This window comes from Narcine bancroftii, chromosome 4, assembly GCF_036971445.1.
Source record: "Narcine bancroftii isolate sNarBan1 chromosome 4, sNarBan1.hap1, whole genome shotgun sequence".
Lineage (NCBI taxonomy): Eukaryota > Metazoa > Chordata > Chondrichthyes > Torpediniformes > Narcinidae > Narcine > Narcine bancroftii.
This window is the reverse complement of record NC_091472.1, coordinates 87,600,610-87,624,813: the sequence shown is the minus strand read 5'-3', so window position 1 is coordinate 87,624,813 and position 24,204 is coordinate 87,600,610. Positions and strand designations below refer to the sequence as shown.

The window sequence follows — 24,204 nt, the reverse complement described above, 5'->3', positions numbered from 1 at the left end:
TGGAATGCCTCAGGCGGGCTTGGCGACATTCCTTAGTCTCCTGCTGCCTGCTCCTTGTTTGTATGGGGGCCTGAGCGTGGAAGTAGGCCTGGTGTTGTTGTTCTGTTTCCCACCGCCTGCCCCTTGTCTGTCTGGAGGCCTGAGCACTAAGACGGACGTATCACTCCTGTTCGGTTTCCTGCTGTCTGCTCCTTGCATGTCTGGAAGGATCAACAGTGAGGTGAGACGGTGTTCCTCTGCTATCTCTCGCTTTCTCCATTTCTAACTCTTGTGAAGAGCTTCTGCTATTGTTACTTCATTGTTTTGGGCCCATATTGAAATGGGTTTGGCCACTTGTTTTTATTCTGAATGTACATTGATACATGGCACTGCAACTAATTGAGGTGTCCCTGGTGCAACTTTTGAACTTCATGTGACCTTAAAGGTTCAATTCAATGTGGTCATGACATTCTGCATCGAATGTTACCACAATTATAATAGACAGTAATACAAGTCAGTGTAAGCTGGTAAAAAAAAAAACACTTTTGAACTTCATATGAAATTAAAGGTTAAATTCAATGTGGTTATGACATTCAACATCAAATGTTACCCTGACTGAACCTCCTTGCAAGTTTCTAGAGTCCTCCATATTGATTTGTTTGGGGAACAGAAAGACAAAAGCTGCTTTCAGGTGGAATCGCCTGGAGAATGCGGCTCCGGAGCAGGCTGCAAGTGTCTGCGAAGAGACGTTCAGGTGGCAGCACTGAAGGAGGTGTTCTGCCATCTGAAAGGTCTGAAGCGGGGAGAGGGGCCACAGAACAAACGCCGGCTCCTGAGTCCGGACAGGGGCAGCCGTCTGACAGCTTGTCTCCCCGCTGCCTGAAGGCCCCCGGTGGGGGGGAGTGCGGGGCTGGGATGGCTGGGGGTGGGGGGGAGTGCGGGGCTGTGGCAGCCAACGGGGGAGTGCGGGGCTGGGGCGGCCGTACCCGAGAATCCTGACTTATCGAAAGCTCTCACTTTTTAAATTTAGCAGGATTTTGAGTGCGTGTGTAAGCCCCGCAGTCCCCCACCGGCTGCCCCAGCCCCGCAGTCCCACGCTGGGGGACTGTCAGGCAGCGAGAAGGGTAGGTTTCGGCAGCGGGGATGTCAGTGGGTCTCTAGCTGACCGTCAACAGCCTGCCCACTGTTAGGCACCTGAAAGCTGCCAGCAGCTTTGCCTGGAGGCATACATGAACAAATAACAGGATCCAGGAAATCCACCTGAAACAATCATTTTGTGAGCATGAATAATTGGAAATGGGTTCATTGTCTGAAAGTGAAACATACAATAGATATCAATGATTTAGAGTGAAACACAAAAGTTTGCTAGAGTAACTCAGCTGGACTTTTCAGTGTCCATAAAAAGCAAAGATATATTGCTGACATTTTGGGCCTGAGCCCTTCTTCTAGTAACAAGTAGAATGAGCCTCAAGCAGAAAATCTCAGGATACAGACAATGCAGGCTGGGGGAGTACAGATCAAGAGGTAAGATATTATCATGTCTGTGCAAAAGGAGACAGGGAAGGGAGGGACAGAGCTGGGGGAAGGCGACAGGGAAAGAAGTGGGGGGAGGGGGGTTTAATGAAAGCTAGAGAAGTCAATATTAATGCCATCCGGTTGGAGAGTGACCAGTCAGAAGATGAGCTATTGTTCTTCCAATTATCAGGTGGTCTCAGTCTGGCAGTGCATGACTCAAGTTTATATTTATTGTCACATGTTCCAAGGCACAGAGAGAAAGTTTATTTTGCACGTAATCCACGAGATAACCTACACATCTTTGGCTTGGCTTCGCGGACGAAGATTTATGGAGGGGGTAAAAGTCCACGTCAGCTGCAGGCTCGTTTGTGACTGACAAGTCCGATGCGGGACAGGCAGACACGGTTGCAGCGGCTGCAGGGGAAAATTGGTTGGTTGGGGTTGGGTGTTGGGTTTTTCCTCCTTTGCCTTTTGTCAGTGAGGTGGGCTCTGCGGTCTTCTTCAAAGGAGGTTGCTGCCCGCCAAACTGTGAGGCGCCAAGATGCACGGTTTGAGGCGATATCAGCCCACTGGCGGTGGTCAATGTGGCAGGCACCAAGAGATTTCTTTAGGCAGTCCTTGTACCTTTTCTTTGGTGCACCTCTGTCACGGTGGCCAGTGGAGAGCTCGCCATATAAAACGATCTTGGGAAGGCGATGGTCCTCCATTCTGGAGACGTGACCCACCCAGCGCAGCTGGATCTTCAGCAGCGTGGACTCGATGCTGTCGACCTCTGCCATCTCGAGTACTTCGATGTTAGGGATGAAAGCGCTCCAATGGATGTTGAGGATGGAGCGGAGACAACGCTGGTGGAAGCGTTCTAGGAGCCGTAGGTGGTGCCGGTAGAGGACCCATGATTCGGAGCCGAACAGGAGTGTGGGTATGACAACGGCTCTGTATACGCTTATCTTTGTGAGGTTTTTCAGTTGGTTATTTTTCCAGACTCTTTTGTGTAGTCTTCCAAAGGCGCTATTTGCCTTGGCGAGTCTGTTGTCTATCTCATTGTCGATCCTTGCATCTGATGAAATGGTGCAGCCGAGATAGGTAAACTGGTTGACCGTTTTGAGTTTTGTGTGCCCGATGGAGATGTGGGGGGGCTGGTAGTCATGGTGGGGAGCTGGCTGATGGAGGACCTCAGTTTTCTTCAGGCTGACTTCCAGGCCAAACATTTTGGCAGTTTCCGCAAAGCAGGACGTCAAGCGCTGAAGAGCTGGCTCTGAATGGGCAACTAAAGCGGCATCATCTGCAAAGAGTAGTTCACGGACAAGTTTCTCTTGTGTCTTGGTGTGAGCTTGCAGGCGCCTCAGATTGAAGAGACTGCCATCCGTGCGGTACCGGATGTAAACAGCGTCTTCATTGTTGGGGTCTTTCATGGCTTGGTTCAGCATCATGCTGAAGAAGATTGAAAAGAGGGTTGGTGCGAGAACACAGCCTTGCTTCACGCCATTGTTAATGGAGAAAGGTTCAGAGAGCTCATTGCTGTATCTGACCCGACCTTGTTGGTTTTCGTGCAGTTGGATAATCATGTTGAGGAACTTTGGGGGACATCCGATGCGCTCTAGTATTTGCCAAAGCCCTTTCCTGCTCACGGTGTCGAAGGCTTTGGTGAGGTCAACAAAGGTGATGTAGAGTCCTTTGTTTTGTTCTCTGCACTTTTCTTGGAGCTGTCTGAAGGCAAAGACCATGTCATCCACGAGATAACCTACACATAGTACACCAATAAAAACACAATGCAGAAAGCAGTTACAAAGTTACAGAGAGAAGCCAGTTTGACCAATTGTGGTGCGCTGTTAGACAGAATCAGACACACACAAGGTAAAGACTGTACAACAGGGTTTAATCCCCAAAGACTTCCACAGAGCCAGGCTGGCTTCAGCTGCAGTAACTCTGAGTGAGCTTTGGGAGGCCGGCACAGGCTTATATCCCGGAGGGTGATTGACACCCGACCGGGTGGGGCTTGATCCATTCAGGCCGACTGAATGGCAGCCGGCCAGGTGTTGCCCTGTTCCCCTTACACTCCTGCAGGTACAGAGGTTGCCTCCTGCAGTAGGCCGGTGGTGAACGACCACACCAATCCATGCCGATGTTCTGGAGCAGGGCCTCTGGTTCACCACCTTGAGGCCTTGTTGCTGCTTGGACCTTGCTCTGTGTTACAGGAGGATGCATGAGTATGGAGACTCAACATCATTGGCATCCCTTGTCCGGATTAGGACAGCGCAGGAGGGCTGGTACCACAGAGAGTGAGTTTTTGGGCAGTTGGTTTTATCCAGGGAAATTTAGATAATTGTGAATAAGCTAGAAGGCATGTTTCAGCATGGTCTGTATACAGAATCAGATTCAGAATCAAAATCAGGATTTATTCATGAACAAGTCATGAAATTTGGTGTTTTACAGCAACATCATAGAGTAAACATACATATTATAATCATGACATTACTATAAAATAATACGACCAATAATAGTGCAGGAAAGGTAAGGCCGTGTCTGTGGTTCATTGATTATTCAGGAATCTGATGGCAGTGGGGAAGAAGCTGTCCTTGTGCCGCTGAGTGCTTGTCTTTAGGCTCCTGCACCTTTTCCCTCATGGTAGCAGAGTGAAGAGGGCATGGCCTGAGTGGCGGGGGTCTTTGAGGATAGAGGGTGCCTTTTTAAGACACCGCCTCATGTAGATGTCCTCGATGGAGTGAAGTCTGGTGCCTGTGATGTCACAGGCCAAGTTAACAACTCTCTGTAATTTATTCTTGTCCTGAGAGATGGCACCTCCATACCAGGCACTGATGCAACCACCCAGAATGCTCTCCACAGTACAGCTGTAGAAGTTTACAATAGTCTTCAGTGACATCCAAATCACCTCAGACACCTCACTAACGATTGAAAATCTAGTCAAAGAAAGCTGGGTTTCACAACTCTGCTTGAAAAAGATTAAAACATCAAAGCCCAAGGATCATCCACACATACATGTCCTCCATACTTCAACTGACAAATATCATTTAGATTTACACATGAACAATGACCCTTTGGGCAAGATTGAACCTTATTGCAGTAACAAGACCAATGCCTTCAGCAGAGGGGATCAGGAACGAACTTTGTTGGAAATGAATGTGGAGGTGGAATATAATTAAAAATCACAAAAGATAATGAAACCGATCTGGATGGAGTTTGTTAAAGCTTTTCAAGCTACTGTTCTTGAATTATATGTAGGAGGTACTTGATATTTAATAATATCAGATTAAATCCAACACTACATAAAGTGGCTTGAAGATGGGGTTACGACAAATTGATGAAATTCAAAAAGATCTTGAGAATTTAAGTGAATAAGATTACATTGTGAGGAGATAAGAAACAAGAATATAGGAACTGGATGTTGGCCCTTGTCTGGTGGATTAAATTCAAATTACCAACACCTCCAGATATACCATAAATATTCATAAACTGGGGCAAAAATTTGTTTAAAAGCAATGCAAAGGCACAGAATCATACGATAAGACGAGAATAATACAGTGCTTCTCAGCAGCTGCATATACAGTGCTTGCTGTCACCACGTCATTGCAATCCTGATATCAAGTCAGCCCATGACAGTCGGATCATTATTTCCAATGTTCCTATAATTTTGTGGGATCTGGGTCTGGAACTAAACTGACAGCAGGTTTGTAAGTTAGTTCGAGGAGTGGCGCAGAAGAACAGTTGACAAGTGAAACTTTCCATCACTTAGGTTGAAAATAATGTTTGTTAGACTAGGCAGTACCTACATGAGGTCCCTTCACTGATTCCCATAAAGACCATAAGGGACAAGGCAGGGATATTTGAACCATGTAGGGCAAAATGAGTCATTACAAATGCATGTCTGAATTTCACACTCAGGATCCTCCAATCTGTGTAAGACCCCATAAATGCATATTTATGGAATTGGTTAAGTATTTTCTTGACTTGAGTTGTTAGAATTAACATACCAGTTGAAGTATCAAAGCCATAGTTAGAGCTATCAAGATGCAAAAATTGGAGTTCTAACTTGAAAAAAATTTAGCTTTAATGAGTTGTTATTTCAATCATTTAAAATATTAGCAAAATGATTTCAAAAATCTACTGGTAGCTTTCCATTTAAAATTCTATTAAACACAAAAATATAACTATTGAGGTAAAAGAAATTGATGAAGGCAGGGCGCTAGATGTGGTCTAGATAGATGTGGTCTAGATGGAGAAAGATAGGATGGGCCTCAAATTGAGATTTTAAATTGGAGAAAGGCTAATTTTGAGGAAATGAGAAAGGATCTAGAATGCATGGATTGAGATAAATTGTTTTCAGGCAAGGATGTGCGAGGTAAGTGGAGGACCTTCGAAGGTGAAATTTTGAGAGTACAGAGTCTTTATGTTACTGTCAGGATTAAAGGCAAGTTTAGCAGGCATAGGAAACCTTGATTTTCAAGGTTTGGTTTGGAAGAAAGGAGAGGTATATAGCAGGTATAGGCAACTTGGAGCAAATAAAGTACTTGAGTATATAAAATGCAAGAAAAACTGCAAGAAAGAAATCAGGAAGGTTATAAAAAAAAGACATGAGGTTGCTTTGGCAAACAGTGGGAAGAAAAATTCTAAGGGTTTCTACAGGTATATGAAGAGCGAAAGGATAGTAAAGGACAAAATTGGTCCCCTTGAAGATTAGAGAGCTCTCTTTGCATGGAACCAAAAGAAATGGGAGAGGTCTCAAATGTCTTTTTTTCATCAGTATTTACTCAGGAAATGGGCATAGAGTCGTGAGAAGTAAGAAAAACAAGCAGTGAGGTCATAGAACCTCTACAGATTAAGGAGGAGGAAGTGCCTGCTGTCTTAAAGCAAATAAGGGTGAATAAATCCCCATGTCCCGACAAGATATTCCCTCGGATCTCGAGGGAGGCTAGTGTAGAAATTGCAAGGACTCTGGCAGAAATATTTAAAATGTCCTTAGCCAGGGTTGTGCTGCCGGAGGATTGGAGGATAGTTCATGTTGTTCCATTGTTTAAAAGAGGCTCCAAATGTAAACCTGGAAATTATAGGGCGGTGAGTCTGATGTCAGTAGTAGGTAAGTTATTGGAAGGTACTTTTAGAGATCAGATATACAATTATTTGGATAGCCAGAAACTAATTAGGGAAAGTCAACATGCTTTGTGCATGGTACATCATGTTTAACCAATGTTATGGAGTTTTTTGAGGAGGTTACCAGGAAAGTTGATGAAGGAAAGGCTGTGGATTTGTCTACATGGATTTAGTAAGGCCTTTGACAAGATCCTGCATGGGAGGTTAATCAGGAAGGTTCAGACGCTCCGTATTCATGATAAAGTAGTGAATTGGATTCGACAGTGGCTGGACGGGAGAAGCCGGAGAGTAGTGGTAGATGATTGCTTCTCAGACTGGAGGCCTGAGACTAGTGGTGTGCCTTAGGGATCGGAGCTAGGACCACTGTTGTTTTTCATCTATATCAATGATCTGAATCATAATGTGGTAAATTGAATCAGCAAGTTTGCAGATGACACTAAGATTGGAGGTGTTGTGGACAGCGAGGAAGGTTTTCAAAGCTTGCAGCGGGATCTGGAGCAGCTGGAAAAATGGACAGTATTTAATGTAAACACAGGGTCGGCACCAGAACATATGTTATAGGGGGTCATTAGCAAGTTAGAGGGAGGCAAAGACCAACCTGTCAATGGGGGTGGTGGGGGGCAGGCATCAACTAGATGCTACTGACGCGGGAGGGAATGGGGCGGGTTTGACAGCCAAGGATGGCCACGACGATCTGGGGGGGGCACAGCATCTTGTTTGGGGAGGGCACAGCACCTCACTTGGAGGGGCAATGCCTGCAGATGCCCCCCTTCCCCTTGGTGCTGACCCTGTGCAAACAAATGTGAAGTGTTGCATTTTGGAAAGACAAACCAAGAAAAGACATACATGGTAAATAGTAGGGTACAGAGGGACCTTGAAATACAGATACATAATTCCCTGAAAGTGGTGGCACAGATAGTCAAGAATTGTTAAGAGAACCTTTAGCATATTGGCCTTCATAAATCAAAGTATTGAGTATAGGAACTGGGATGTTATGGTAAAGTTGTACATTGGTGAGGCCAAATTTGGAGTATTGTATGCAATTTTGGTACCTAACTACAGGAAAGATATCAATAAGGTAGAAAGAGTTACAAAGATATTGCCCAGATTTCAGGAACTGAGTTCCAGGGAAAGGTTAAATAGGTTAGGACTTTGTTCCCTGGAGCCTAGAAGAATGAGGGCAGATTTGATAGAGGTATTTAAAATTATGAAAGAAGAATGAGGGCAGATTTGATAGAGGTATTTAAAATTATGAAAGAAGAATGAGGGCAGATTTGATAGAGGTATTTAAAATTATGAAAGAAGAATGAGGGCAGAACTGAAAGAGGTATTTAAAATTATGAAGCGGAAGGACAGAATGAATGTAGATAGGCTTTTTCTACTGAGGGTAGGTGGGATACAAACCATAGGACATGGGTTAAGGGTGAAAGGGGAAAAGTTTAGGGGGAACTCCTTCATACAGTGAGTGGTGAAGTGATGAATGTGGGCTCAATTTTAACATTTAAGAAGAATTTGGACAGGTACATAGATGGGACAGCTACATAGATAGGACAGCTATGGAAGGCTATGGACTGGGTGCTGGTCAGTGGGAGAAGGCAAAAAAAATGGTTTGGCACAGACTAGAAGGGCCGGATTCTGTGCTGTAGTGTTCTATGGCTCTATTTGACAAGGTCCCCCATGAGGGATTAGTTCAGAAAGTTATGAGGCATGGGATCCATGGAACCTTGGGTGTCAGGATTAATCAATTTATTGTCATGAACAAGTAATGATATTTGGTGTTTTGCAGCAGCATTAAAGTGCAAGGTTGTTGTCGTTACACCAGTCAACGAGCTGATCTCTCTTCCTCCTGGACCCTTCCTCATTGCCATTTGTGATTCTGCCGACAACTGTGGTGTCATCGGCAAACTTGTAGATTGCATTGGAATTGTGCCACACAGTTATGAGTGTATAATGAGTAGAGCAGTGGGCTAAGCAAACATCCTTGGGGTGCTCCTGTGTTGATAATCAGTGAGGAGGAGATGTTGTTTCCAATTCATACTGACTGTGGTCTTCCATTGAGAAAGTCAATGACTTGCTTGTAGAAACCAGAGAGTAGTGTTAGACAGAAAGTATTACGCCTGGAGATCACTGATTAGTGGTGATCCGCAGGGATCTGTTATTGGACCCCTGCTCTTTGTAATTTTTATAAATAACCTTGATGAAGAAATAGAGGATGAGTAAGTTAGTTTGTGGATGATACAAAGGTTGGAGGTATTGTAGATGGAACTGATGGTTGTCGTAGGTTATAAAAAGATATAGACAGGATCCAGAGTTGGGTAGAAAAGTGGCAGATGGAGTTCAATCTAGATATGTGTGAGGTGATCCATTTTGGAAGGCCAAACCAGAAGGCTGAGTATAGGGTTAATGGTCAGATACTTGACAATGTGGAAGAACAGAGGTCCATGGGGTCTAAATCCATACATCCCTCAAGGTCACTGCACAGGTTGATTGGATAGTTAAGAAGGCTTATGGGATACTGGGCTTCATTAATAAGGGAATTAAATTCAAGAGTAGAGAGGTCATGTTGCAAATCTCTGGTGAGACCACATTCAGAGTATTGTGTTCATTTCTGGTCACCTCATCAGAGGAAGGATGTGGATGCTATGGAGAGGGTGCAGAGGAGATTACCAGGATGTTACCTGGATTGGAAAATAAGTCTTATGAAGCAAGATTAGCAGAGTTGGTACTTTTTTCTTTGAAGCCAAAAAGGATGAGAAGAAACTTAATAGAAGTCTACAAGATTCTGAGAGGCATAGATAGGGTGGACAGCCGGCACCTTTTTTTTCCCAGGCCAAGAATAGCAAACACCAGAGGATATCTGTACAAAATGAGGGGAGAAAAGTTTGAGTGAGAGGTCAGGGGTAAGTTTTTTTACACATGTTGTGGATGCCTGGAATGCATTGGCGGGGTGGTGGTGGAAGCTGGAACAGTAGAGGCAGTTAAGAGACTCTTAGACAGACAAATGGATGAAAGAAATATTGAGGGTTACGAGGTAGGAAGAGTTTAGTATTTTTTTTGGGTAGGAATAAATGGGTAGGCACAACATTAAGGGCCTAAGGGCTTGTGTTGTGCTAGAATATTCTATTTTCTATGTTATATGACAATACAATTACCAGAGTACAACACCCATGCATTTCATTTTTATTAGTTTTTTTCTTGTTTTATCCTTCAATATCAGTATCATATTTGTAACTATAAATTAATTCCAATAATACATGGAGAATTACATCAGACACAAACTGTTATGATGGCACCTATTAATCTCTTCCTGTTTGTTCATCTCTGTGAAGTTGGTAAAAATTAGGAAGTTATAACCACAAATTACTTTAATAAGATGAGCTCTGAACTATTGTTAAATAATAACGAACAAACATTACATGTGATTTGACTCTGGTGCCTCAGTTATTTTAGTGCTTGAACTGCAAACTCTTCTTTTTGACAATGATTTCTTCTGAGGTTTTTCTGTTGCATTCTGAACAATTTTTTATCCAGTTTACTAAGTGATATTGTCTCTTTTTCTCCTCTTTGTTTCGATTATTTGGTGAACAGAGTAAGGATGCTGGAATCAGGACTTTGGTTATGTTGGATGAACAAGGAGGTAAGATTGCAAAGTTTCAATTTTTCCTTTCAAAGTTTAGGCTTTGAGGCCTTTTTGTTGAGTGTTAAAGTACTTTTTTAAAATGACAAAATGTTTGCAGAAGATGCATTGGAGGATGGGTAACTTTAACTCTATGTTTGTTGCATTTAAAGCTGTTTTTCTTTGACTATTTTATGCTAACACTCAAAAGCCAAAGGTCTTCTGCTCCAAACCATGAAAACAGGATGCTCTTACTTCATACAGTGGATTTTCAGTGTGATATCAGTTGTTTAGCTTTGTATTCCATGTTTAAAAGTCACTATATTGAACAAGCCCTTGTGAAGATGTTTCTACTGATTTAAAATAACCTTAGCATTTAGAAATGTCTTTTATGTTTTTGAGAATTCCTCCTGATTTTCTGCTATACTTGCTGTGCCTGAACAGGAAAACCTTGGCACATGTTCTCCCTTTACCTTTTGGGAGGTAAAATAGAGGATTGGTGGATAAAGTTTGTTGGAGATCTCTCCCCTTGGCAGCCTTGAAAATGTATTGTCATAGATGAATGCATAGTAGAAAGCATCACCGCTTTCGGGTCCTTTACAAAGGCACAGAACAAATGGACTCCATTCACCTTTTTAAAAAGAAGATTCACAAGCATGAAAGATCGTTATAAATCAGGAAAAGTGTGAACATTTAATGACATTTAATAAAGCTTTTGAGACCTGTGATACTGGTGTTCCAGATTATGGAAAGGGCAGCCAGGTTTGATAGATGCAGAGACACATAGACTGAAGAGCATGAACACAAGAATAGGGGGTCACATTTAAAACTAGCTCTAAAACTAGCTCTAAAAAAGCATTGCATCATAATTAATTTGTTGCTCACTTTTAAGTGATTGGAAAAGAAGTAAAATGGTTAACTAATAAAGTACCTGGAACAAATTCAAAATCTAGTTCTATACACATATTATACGGTGCTTTGCAGCATTGGAGGATAGAGACAGATCCAATCAGAGCAGCAACAGACCAGAAACAACTCTAATAGGTCCAACATTTATCTTTAGAAGGGGTACTTGGGTGTCAGTTCTGACCCAATCAGGAGTATCCTTACCTCTGGATCAAATGTTTAATGCCTTCTCAAGGGACTTGAGTACTCTATCTAGCAGGTACTTCAGAGTAGTAATGGACAGTGAACAGTGGTAGAAATAGCCTCTGGCCTTTGAAATTGTAAATTGAAATGTGTCTTCCCTTTCAGCATTCTGTGGCAAGCCCAGAGGACTTCTCTACCGTATCCTGGCTGAATTATACACCTAACCAATTGGTGATCTAGCCTTAATCAAGTATTATTGTGAACATTTCAAAGAGTACTTTGTTGGTTGTGAAGCACATTGCAATATTTTGGGTCTTGCGGGCTTCCAAATAAATGAAGCTCTTCCCTCTTATTTATTTCTCTGGAGATTTCGCTGCTTTTGCCATTTCCTTTCATAGAGCAAGTCTTCCCCAGCTGAAGTGAATTCCCTTTCAGGACATAGACTGATTGCTATGTGATTGTACATTTAACTGCTTGAAACTTCCATCTCCCCCCAACCCCACACCTCTCACCTCCATCCAGGGCCACAAAGAACCCTTCCAAATGAGACCGAGCTTTACATGCAACTTAATCTACTGCACTTGGTGTGGTCTGCTCTTCATCAGTGAGACCAAACGCAGATTGGGAGACCGCTTCACTGAACACCCGCACTCTGTCTGTGGGTCTAAGCTTGAACTTCCAGTAGATAACCATTTCAATTCCACTCAGTATTCCCACACAGACATGGCCTTATCATTGCTAAGCTGAGGCCAAACATAAAATTGAGAACAACACACCATATTCCTCTGGACAACCCTAAACCTAATAGCACAAACATCATTTAAAAAAAATTTAGGTAACCTCCACCTCTATCATATTCAACTGCTTCCATCTCTTCTTTTACTGGTTGTTTTGACCTCTCTCACTAATTTCTTCCCCCAGTGATCTCTCCCTGTCTCCCATCTTCTGGCCAATTCTCTGTCACCCTTTAGACCCTGTCAGCTTATTTCCCCCGAGATAAACTTTATATCGCCCTTCATACTTTAGTCTTGATAAAGGACCCCGATCTGAAATGTTGACTGACCATTTCTACTCATGACTGTTCCCTGAGCTGCTGAGTTCCTCCAGCACCTTATTGTTTGCTCAAGATTCCAGCATCTGCAGTGTTTGTGTTTCTTGGAAGTCACTAAAGTCCGATTGAGCATCTTCAACTTTTCAAAAACTTTCGTCCAGCTTTTGATAGAATATAAATAATTACCTTCCTTTCCAAGAACAGATTTCCCTTCACCTCCACAAAGAGCCTTGAAACTTGTATCAAGTATCCAAGTAAAAGATGTATTAATGCAAGTTGCTGTTGTCGATTGCATTGTTTGACCAATGCAATATCAGAATATATTCTTACTTGGCTTGGAATTCATTGTATTTATGGCTCAAGTTTCATTTGTAACTTTCATCGCCATCACCAAAAGTGCAAAGTGTTACCATTATTGGGCTTTTGTGTGCATCCTATTTATTTTAAGTTTAAATTTAGTCATACAGCACAGTAACAGGCCATTTCAGCCCATGAGTCCATACCACTCAATTTACTCCCAACTAACCTACACCCCCGGTAGGTTTCAAATGATGGGAGGAAACCGGAGCCCTTAGAGAAAACCTACACAGACATGGGGAGGCTTCTTAAATAGCTTAGTGAAGCAAGATTCAAATAACAAAAGAGACTTACTGATGCCTTCCACCATCTCCAGAAACTGTTCACACATTCACTCTATACATATACATACATCCCACAGTGGTGCCACTTCAGCTACTACAGCGAGAAGGGTGCATTTTCACGTGGTTACAAAATAGTTCACATTATCCTGATTATAACATCTTCCTTCTCAAGATAAAGAAAAAATGTAGTGTTCTTTATCACATTCTTTCCAATGCAACTTAATTGACTGAACTTGTACACTAGTTTATTTGCACAACTATTTTTAAATAGTTCTTATCGATATCGCACTGGCGGCAGTGTGTTGCTTCATTATCTTATGAATTTGGCTGTGACTGTTGGGCTCTGTGTTGCTGGTACACGTTTAGGTGATGTAGCTTGTTGTGCTTCACCTGACAACTGCTGTGTTGATGTTTCAGTATTAGTGGTTGTGGTCTCTTCACTTGATATTGGTGTTGCAGGCTTTGCTGGTATTAAAGCTTTCTGCTTTGTCAGCTGGATGTGAATTCTGTTCCTCCTCAGCTAATTGCCACAGCCTGTCTCGACAATGTATGATTTTGATATCTCAGCTTCTCTGATGACCTTTGCTGGGGTCCATGTTTTCAACATCGGCTCTTAAACATGAATATGTTTGCCTCTGAAGAGTTCTGGCAATGTTTGTTATAATGCTGGCATTCTTCTACTTGCATGTCAGCCGGTCTTCTTCTGGTATCCTCCTGGTCTTCTGGAGGGTGTATTTTGCTTGGCAGAGTTGATTTATATCTCCTGCCATTTAGAAGTTCTGCCGGGGACTTCATGTCAGCCCTTAAAGGTATTGCTCAAAATTATAGAAGAGCTAGGTATGGGTCTTCTTTTGTTTTGCGACATTTAAATAGTGAGGGTTTCACAGTTTGCATTTGTCTTTCAATGAACCCATGATCTTTAGGGTAATATGGGGATGATGTAGCGATAACAAACCCATACTCTGCAGCCAGCTTTCTGAATTCTGGTGACGTGAACTGTGTTCCATTGTCACATATTACTTGCTCGGGTATTCCTTGTTCAGCAAGGAGCATTCTAATTTCTGAGGTGATAATTGATGCTCTCAGGTCTTTCACCCTTTTGACGAATGGAAACTTAGAAGTAACAGGCTATTAAATACCACTCTTGATTCTCTGTGAACAATTCTGCTCCCACTGTGTGCCATGGCCTGGCAGGTACTTCTGTGGAAATCATTTCCTCTTTTTGTTGTGTGTTTCTGTACATTTGGCATATTTGACATGTAGCCACCATATTTTCAATTTCTTTGTATATACCAGTCCAGTACATGGATGACTTCACTCTGAGATTGCATTTCTCCATTCCAAGATGAATTTTCTGGAGAATCTCATTCTGCATTGTTTCAGGTATAATCAGTCTTGATCCAGCCAGCAGAACACCATTCTCCAATGATATGTCATCTCTGATAGACCAATTTTGACGTATTGAAGGCTGTATCTGCTTTATCCTCCCTGGCCATCCTTGTATTTCTTGTTGAGAAAGCATTTGCAACTCATCGTCCTTACTGGTTTCTTCTCTGATCTGGTTTCATTTATTACTGGTCACACTGATGCGATGATGTATCTTGATCCCCATGTCTTCCATTTCATATTTTTAATTCTGGGAAAGTCGTGACAAGGTATTAGCAAGCACCATCTCTTTGCCTGGTCTGTATTTTAAGTCAAAGTTATTCATTGTAGTCGTAGAAGTAATCTCTGGAATCTAGCTGGTGCCTTGTTTAGGTTCTTTCTCTGGATGCGTTCCAGTGGGCAATGAACACTTTCCACTATAAACTTTCTTCCATACAGAAACTTGTGAAACTTATCGCATCTTTATACAACTGCCAACAGCTCTCTCTTAATATTGGCATATCTGGTCTCCACTGTTGTTAATGCTGTACTAAGGCCTCTGTTAGATGCATCTATTTACAGAGTGAGGAGTTTTTCTCTATCATAGTATCTCAACTCCACTTCTTTGCATATTATTTCTTTGAGCTGGTCAAAACTTCTCTGATGTGATGGTGACCATTGAAATTCCATGTCTTCCTTCAGCAACTCTCTGATATTTGCTGTGTAGTCTGACATGAGGTATGAAGGAACTCATGTATTGGACCCACCCAAGGAAACTTCTGAGTTCCTTTTTGTCCTTTGGGTGCTCCATCTCGGCAATGGATTTAACCTTCTCTGGGCTCCCATCAGGAGTGTACACCATTCCAAATAATTGGCATTCCTTCTCTTTTATAATGCATTTGTCTGCATTAAGTTTAATTCTAGCTCCTCTTGTTCTCTCCATGGCCTCGTGTGGATGAAGATCATGAGCTTTTCCATCTCCATCAAAAGCATGGATGTCATCTGTGATGCCAACAGCACCTTTGCACCCTCTGAAGGTCTCATTGATCCTCTGCTGGAACGCATCCTGGCTCATCTGTAGTCTGAGAGGTAGTCTCAGGATCTACATTCAGAACCATATGCAGGGCATTTGTTTTGGTCATCGAAGGGGCGCTGCAGGTCTTGGGGGTTTGGACTTTTATGATTGTGTTCTTTATAAGCATCAACCCTTCCTTCTCTTTGCTGTGGGTGGATCTGCATAGATACGGATTTCATTTGCATCCTCATGGCTTCAAAGACTCTGGCTGTGTCTATAGCTTCGGCCAGCTTCAAGCTATCCTTAACGGACTTTTGCACTTCAGGATGGGCACTCCCCCATATTAGTTGATCAACTAATCTTTCCTCTATATCCTTAAATCTGCATTTTGCAGCAACAATTTTCAGTCTAGTGAGGAAGTTAAGCCTTGAAATTCATAGCGTTTAATTCTATGATTAAACCTGGGTTCAAGGTGAGAAGCAAACTTTACAAATATCTACTCTGGATCATTTTTCTCCACCTCTGTAAGCTCCCAACTATTAAGTCAAGGCCTCGCTCCCCTGTCCGGAGAAATATATAACTGATCTTCTCCTCTGCTGTTGCATTTATTTCACTTCTGCTGAAACTTTTAAGTGATTCATCTGTGTCTTCAGCCTGCCGTCCATCACTGGGTGAACTGCTGTTGCTCCAGCCATTTTTTTCAGTAATTTGTTTTTCTCTTCTTCCCCTTCGTATTTCAGTGACTTACAATCAATTGTATGGCTTTATTCTTCTTCTCTTGTTCAGCTGCCACCATGTTATGTCTCTGTGTTACTTGGGAGGCTTCTTAAATAACTTAGAGATGCAAGATTCAAATAACAGAAGAGACTTTACTTACTGATGTCTTCCACCATCTCTAGAAACTGTTCACTCACACTCATATACATATGCCCCACAGTTTTCACAGTGAGAAGGGTGTATTTTTACACGGTTACAAAATAGTTCACATTATCCTGACTATATAACAGGGAGATTGTACAATCTCCTTTCAGACAGTGCGAGATTTGAACCCCAGTCCCGATTGCTGGGGTTAGAGCCATTGCTCTAACCGCTACGCCAATCGTTTCACCCTTTAAAAAAAAGACTCCATGCACATTCTCCCACCAGCAAATATATTTTTCGAACCAGCTCCCTGACAAGGAATTGAACCCAGGTCACAGTGGTATAGGCACCGAATCCTAACCACTAGACCACCAGGGAACCCAATAATTTTATAATAATTATTATAACCCTATATTATGCTTTACTATCAAGCCTAAAGTTTCCATTGTTCGTAAATATATTCAGTAAATGCCATTCCTCTCTTGGCTGGAAATCTGTAAATTCTGCGGCCATAAGTTCAAGTGCAGCCAGGGCAAAGATGGTATTCCCACTTTTGAACTGATTTTTATTTTTATTAAATTTCCTCACTAATCCCAAAATTAGAATTTAATCTTGGGATACTTTTTGGATAAGATTTTCAGATTCCATTCTCTTTTCTAGAGGCTTGTGTGAATTTCCAGTAGCTTTCATTTAAGGAGGAGATGATAGCCATGAACAATATGCAACACCCTTTCATTGCCTGCAACATATCTAACTGCTACAGCTGCAGCAAGAATACTGATTTCACAACCTAACCATAGTCTCCCAGATACCAAATGGTACAGTGAACCCTGCTTATTAAATCTTAAAATAATAATTTTTCCATTTCCTAGAAAATCAAGTACCCTTTATTTTCTCTCTGTTAAACAAGTTAGAGGAATTTTTAAAAAACTTTTGGAACATAGTACTGCAATATTAGGTTTCAAACTTGACTCTGCAGGAGCTAACGTTTGACTTGATCAGGAGTTTCACCAAAAGTTAACACGTGACCTTTGCTGGTTCTTTTCATTTCTGAAATACTGTGGAGAATTTTAATCTGGATGCAGTGCAGTTTATGGATGTGTTATGGGCCACATCACATAACAATGTGAAAGTAATAAGAGCAAAAATATTCAGATACTGGAAATCCAAAATCAAAAGAACCAATGTTTTATAATGTGCTGGGAAAACAGTTCCTCAGCCCCAATGAGCCTAACAGATGCTAAGAGGTCAATTGGAGCAGAAATTTTGAATCTAATGATTATTTTTCTGGATGACTTGAAACCAGCCTCTGAATGGAAGTCAAGACCACCAAGGGAATGGAGTCGACTCCTGAAATATTAGAGGGATATGGATCAAACACAGAAAGATGGGGCGGGATTAGGTAGACTGTTGGATTAGACAGGTTGGACGAAAGGACCTGTTTCCATGCTGTAAAACTCAATGAGTCTAAAACCATGGAAAATTGCAGGAATTTAAAAACTGTTCTTTACTTAGAGTTTATTTTGGATGCTGGCAGGAAATGGTATCTTGCCGTTCCTCTCTACTCACCTCAGGGTCAGGAGGCACAGGACAGCTGACCCTATATAATTATACCAGGTTGATATAGGTGGAGGTTCTAATGTGGAAGGTGAGTCTGAGTGGCAGACTGGATCAACCACAGCTCAAGCCATTGTTCACTCTCTATTGATGCTTTATAATTCACATATTCCTCCATTACCCACAGGCAGAATTTTTATTTAAATTTTAACAATGCAGCACAGTAGAAATTTAGAGAGGGTCTTGCTGTCAAAAGCGGAATCTCCACTTCTGTTCCTGCCATTGCCATCTGCTCTTGTTCACTTGTGAAGTATGAGTCATCAATTGAAAGAGAGCTGTGCAACTTGCAGCACTGAGTCCAACTAGTGAAGAGGGTGTATGCTTCTGTTTGGTGATGTTGCATTCTTGGAAAGAATTGCATCTAGTGATTCATTATCCACTGGACACCTTCTGCATCCCTGAAGTTCCTGGCAATAAGAAATTATTTAAATGAGTCCTTGCAAAGTAATTATGTTGTAACTTGATATTGTGGGGATGATTATATTTTGCGGTTTGTTAAGACCGACTCAGTATGATAGCTTTTTGTACAATGTGGGATGCTGCAATTTAATTCTGTTGCCAGATAATCAGGAGGTTAACTTCTGAGGTTCTGAGATAAAAAATATGACACTAATTTTTGGTGCCTCTTCCTCTGTAGTTAGTTGGAAAATCTTTGAAGGACCTTGACTTGTTCTCTCCCTCTAACAAGTGATCTACACTTCCTTCTTTTGGTAATTTGAGTATAATTTCACATGTTCACTGATGGACATAATGTGATGGTGAGGGACTTAAAGAAAGCTCGTCAAATTACTACACTTTTAAAATCAAATCTAGACTTGGCATAAGACAAGAAATAGAAGCACAAGTAGGTCATTTGGATACTTGTACCTGTTTTGCCATAGGTCATGAATAACTCTATACCCGGAGTTCACCTCCCACTGAATCTTTATATCCCCTGTGTCATTTTTCAATCTCTAGCCTTTAGAAGTTAGATATGAGACCGGTCTTTATCATTGTTCTCTGCAAGAACATTTGTAGATTTCCATTGCCCAAAAATCTATTGATCTCAATCGTGAATAACTTAATAATTCTTCACCTACAATCTTCCCAGGTAAGAAGTTCCAAAATTTTAAAACCCACTGAGCAAGGGAGCGCCTTATTATTTCAATTCTGAATGGTAGGACCTTGTGTATCAAGAGTGCGCCATATTCCTATAAAGCTCACAAGCCTTGATGGTTCTGAATGTCAAATGTGGGTGTGAAACTGTAACACCTCATCGATCAAGAATATAAATAAGGTTATAAACTCAAAGGTGTCAATGGCACCACTAAGAAATCCTTCAGTCATGTGGCAAAATGTGAGAAATTAATTATCAAGCAGTATGCAGAGTAGGAATATTTTAAGACAGCAGGACTACTTCACAGCTGTTAAATAATTTCATGAAATTGTGAGTTGGGCTCATGTTTAAGTCAAAGCTTGTACCACATCCATAAAATTGAAGCAGATAGAATTGATGTTCCTTTAAAATCAATTTATTGGATAAATCAGGTATTTTTTCCCTTATTTTTGAAAACTTGTAGGACATTTCTTTTCCATTGTCATTTTTGATTCAGTAAATAAGAGATTGATAATAGATATAGAGGATAGGAAAGAGGAAGAAAAAGAATGAATGAAACATAAAAAGGTAGAAAAAAGCAACACAAAGAAGTAGAACATCCAAAGTACACTAAACCAGTGGTTCTCAACCTTTTTCTTTCCACTCACATACCACTTTAAGTATTCCCTATGCCATAGATGCTCTATGATTAGTAAGGGATTGCTTAAGGTGGGAAGTGGGTGGAAAGAAAAGGTTGAGAACCACTGTTTTAATTGTACCTAATTGATTTGTTATGTGCATGGTTTCATAACTCCAATGGAAATTTTTCTCAAGCAAAATATTTCAATAAAAATTGAGTCTAGAGCAGTGATTCTCAACCTTCCCTTCCCACTCACAGACCACCTTAAGCAATCCCTTACTAATCACAGAACACTTATGGCAAAGGGATTACTTAAAATGGTATGTGAGTGGGAGGAAAAAGGTTGAGAATTACTGCAAAGCCAAGTAATTTCTGAGGTGCTGTAAATTGGTAACAAATATGTTGTTTAATAGAATATTAAGAATATATTACTTGTGAATTTCAGCAAATGTGAAAGCTTTTGTGGAGAGAGAAACTGAGTTTAGTGTTTTAGGTCAATGATCAATAAGTGTCGCAGATTTAAGCAAATGCAGAGGCAAGGGAAGTGGGCTATGATGGGGAAGAGAGATAGAAAGCCAAAAAAAGATTTGTAAAAAGATGGAGGATAGGAAAGACAAAAGGCAAACGGTGAAAGCCAAAAGGGAACGGTAATAGGATTCTGAGAAAGATGCAGAGATTTTTGAAGACTGACATTAGTAAAGGAGGGGTTATAAGCTTGATAGTTACGCTGAATGATGCAGTATGCAGTAACAATATTGCCTATATAATTAAATGTGGAAAAATGAAGGCACATAAAATGCTTTATCATAATCATATTTTGTTTGGTGAATGAGGAAATATAATCTGTACAGAGAAAACCTGAAGTGATCTTTATGACTATAACATAAATAATAAATATACATTTGAAAGTTATGTAGCAGATTCACATTGATGGAGACATTTTTAACAATTAATTTTACTATTTCATTCCATATATTGGTTCCAGAAATAATACAACAAAAGACACATCCTATCAGTTTTAAAACCACTTCTTAAACAAAAGTAAACAATAAACCAAAAATAATCTGGGAGGGTGAAACAATTTGAGAGTTTTATCTGATCACCATTAGGAATGGTGGTTGAATTGAAGGAAGATTCAACCACCATTGCTTATTCTGCTCTGCTTCTTTCTGGAATGAATGCAGGATATCTTGTAGATTTACAGCCCACTAGAGCAATGGGTTTAATCGCCTCATTCAGCATATTGTTTCCTCATTCTGAGAACATGCAATTTAAGGAACATTTAAAAGAGATGTGCAAAGAAAATCCTTTCATTAGAAATTGTTAGAATGCCTAGAGCAGATGACAGGAATTGTGGTGGAAGTAAAAGTGATTGTAACATTTGAGACACATCTCGATAGAAGAATATGCAGGGAATAGAGGAAACTGCATTACGTGCAAGTAACAAATTATAGTTGAATATGGCCATCATGTTAAGTGCAGACGCGATTGCCCAAATGGCCTGTTCCTGTGATGTACTATGCTATGTTCTAAATGTAACTTGCCATGGGTTGGTTCATGCTGGTGATAAAATCACATACAAAAGGAAATTGTCACAGGTCAGTTAACCTTCCTAAGGGGAGCATAATGCATTTTACCATGAGGTGAGCATCACACATGTCATTCTTAAAGCCAGAGTTCTGAGTGCAAACAGTGACCCTCATTGAACAGCCATAATATAAAAAGAAGGGCATTGTGCTAAACACAGCTTGCTGGAAGAACTCAGGGGGCCGAGCTGACTCTGTAAGAGAAAAAATAATGGTCGGCATTTTGGTCTGGAGCCCTTCATCAAGACTAGAGCTGCAGAGAACAGAAGCCAGTGCAAAGAGGACAGAGTGGGAAGAGCAGGGTAGGAGCCCATGTGGGATTGGAAAATCAGGGAAAGGTGAAGCATGATGGAGAGAAGGTGAGGATAAGCAGATGCCATTATGTTTCACCTTTCCCTAGTTCATCAATCCCACAACGGGCCCCTGTCCTTCTCCTCCTACCCTGTCCTTTTTGCACTGGTTTCTCTCCATCTGCATTTCTCGTCTTGATGAAGGGCTCCAGCCTGAAATTTTAACCATTCTTTTTCTTCCACTGATGCTGCTCGACCTTTTGTCTTTACCTTCAGATTCTAGCATCTGCTGCCTCCTATGCGTCTCTATTACATGGTGTTGTTTGGTTGCATTTGTATCTATTTAACGAAACATTCAGTTGACATCAGGAGACATAATTGGCATCTTAGAAATTGACTGCAGCTCATACTAACACACTCCAAAGTCCATAGAGGGAGCTCAGACTAAGTGTGATTCTTGGTTGTGCACTGTTGCTGACTGTGGTCTATAACTGGATCATGAATATGGAAGGAACAACCACCATTCACTGGGATGGGGACCTTAAGGAAGGAGTCTAGGAAATCCCGGCTATGAGAAGACTAGTCTGAAAAACCCACCAAAATGCTGGAGAAACTCAGCGGTCTTTTCAGCATCTATAGGAGACAAAGATATATCGCCAATGTTTCGGGCCTGAGCCCTTCTTCAAGGAATAAGCAGAATGAGCCAGAAGCAGAAAGTCTCAGAATTTAAACAATGGGAGAGGAATCCAGACCAACAAAAGGTTGGATATGATAAGGGATGAGGTAAGAAGTGATCATGCTTGTGTGAAAGGGAGTGGAGAGACAGAGATAGTGAAAGACGATGGGGAAGAAGTGGGGGTGGGAGGTTTTAACAAAAGCTAGAGAAGTTGATATTAATGCCATCCAGTTGGAGGGCGCTCAGTCAGAAGATGAGGTGTTGTTCCTCCAATTTACGGGTGGTCTCAGTCTGGCAGTACATGAGATCATGGACAGACATGTCAGCAAGGGAATGGGATGGAGAATTGAAATGGGTGGCTACTGGGAGATCTACGCTATTGCAGAGGACAGAGCCGTGGTGTCCATCAAAGTGATCTCCCAGTCTGCGTCCGGTCTCTCTGATGTAGAGGAGACCACAACAGGAGCAGATTCACAAGTAAGTTGTTTCACTTGGAAGGACTGTTTGGGTCACAAATGATGGTGAGAGAGAAGGTGTGGGCTCAACTGGAGCATCTCCTGGAGTCACAGGTGTAGGTCTGAAAGGGATAATTGGTGGGAAAGGAGATGTGTTCAAGTGAGTCACAGAGGGAGCAGTCCAAGGTGGAGAGGGGAGGTGAGGGGAATGTGTCTAATGGTGGAATCACATAGCAGGTGGCGAAAATGGTGGAGAAGGATGTGTTGGATGGTAGGTGGTGAGGATAAGAGGAATCCTGTCCTTGTGGCATGTGGGGACAGAGGGAGTCAGGGCAGATGTGTGGGTAGTGGAGGATGTGCAGGTGAGTGCCAAGTTGATAGTGAGTTCCGAGGGGGTGAGATTGGAATGAATGTGGGGAGTTGTGAAGTAGATACAGTTTATATCACAGCAACAGCTGGAAATATAAAGGTCCAGAGCAGGCAGATGAGGTGTCCAGGAGGAGGAAGGTTTAAAGCAGGAGAAGGGATCTGTAGTGTTTGGGGGGGTGGGGGGAAGGTAGAGAATCGTGGTTGTGGAAGTAAGCATGGGGACGTAGCCGATGAAAGAAGATTTCAGCATTATAGTTTGCAAGGAACGAATTAAGGTGTGGGCGAAAGGGGATGAAGATAGGGCTCTACTGAAGACCAAGTGTTCATCTCTGAGAGGGGAAGATTGGAGGGGATGGTGAAGACCAGGCAGGAGTTAGGGGGAGGTTCAATGAGGTGGAGGGTGTTGGGGAGGGGAGGAGGATGCAGTGGATCAGGAGGTGGAAGGTGGGGAGAGTTGGGTATGTCAGAGGGTGGAGAGAGGGAGGCCTGTGCCCTCTGAGAGCCAGGGTTGGAGTACATGATGGAGGCTCAGTCCAGTAGGTCTCAAGGGCCAAGGTGGAAACCCGGTCCTATGGGTTGGCAGGTTCAGGGTGAAAGTTCTTCAAACCAATCTGAAGATCAGCAAAACCAAAAGGAGCAGGAAGTTCTCTAGGAGATAGTCTCAGCAGATCACCATGAGTCTCATCTGCCAGCAGAGTGGAGGAGGGAAGCAATAGTTGCACAGGGAATAAAGGACTCCCTGAAAGTGAGATGTTTTCCATCAGGAACTTGTTCAATTTTATCCGCAATCCAGACAAATCCAGTGACCCTTTCTACCCCTCAGCCCTTGTCACTATCGCAGATCACTAGTAACCAATCCCGATGAAAGAAATACTTCCTCACCTCATCTGATGCAGTGCCACCTTCAATGAACAACATACTAATGAATAAATCCTTGACGCACTTACCATTTTTAATGGTAGGCCGTGGGCTCTGTGAGGACATGAACTCAATTTCTGCATTGTTTGATTGTGTGGAGATTCTGACAACTGGAGGAGACAAGTAAGGCCTTCTGGTGGCCACTACTTCCTATGGTAGCCTTCACACGTCTCCTAGATCTTTCCCCCAAAACTCCTTCAACCTGCCCAGTACGTGGTATGGTATGTCCTGCCTGCCATTTATCTCACTAATGAGAACATTATCTCATTAGGGGCTGACATCCTTTTTCAATTATTGAAACTAAACCCAGTTGAACCTTATATCCTCAGGATCCTTCAGA

The 24,204-nt window shown here is 41.9% G+C and overlaps 1 protein-coding gene across 2 annotated transcripts in view; it reads left to right on the top strand.

The window, feature by feature from the left end:
* The window catches only part of LOC138759890 (synaptosomal-associated protein 25), an 81,813-nt gene that overhangs the window by 27,785 nt on the left and 29,824 nt on the right, over nt 1-24,204 (top strand). For both annotated transcript variants that reach the window (XM_069930402.1, XM_069930403.1), the window contains exon 3: nt 10,189-10,237. In XM_069930402.1, coding sequence (XP_069786503.1) covers nt 10,189-10,237 — 49 coding nt within the window. The remainder of the gene's footprint in view (nt 1-10,188; nt 10,238-24,204) is intronic.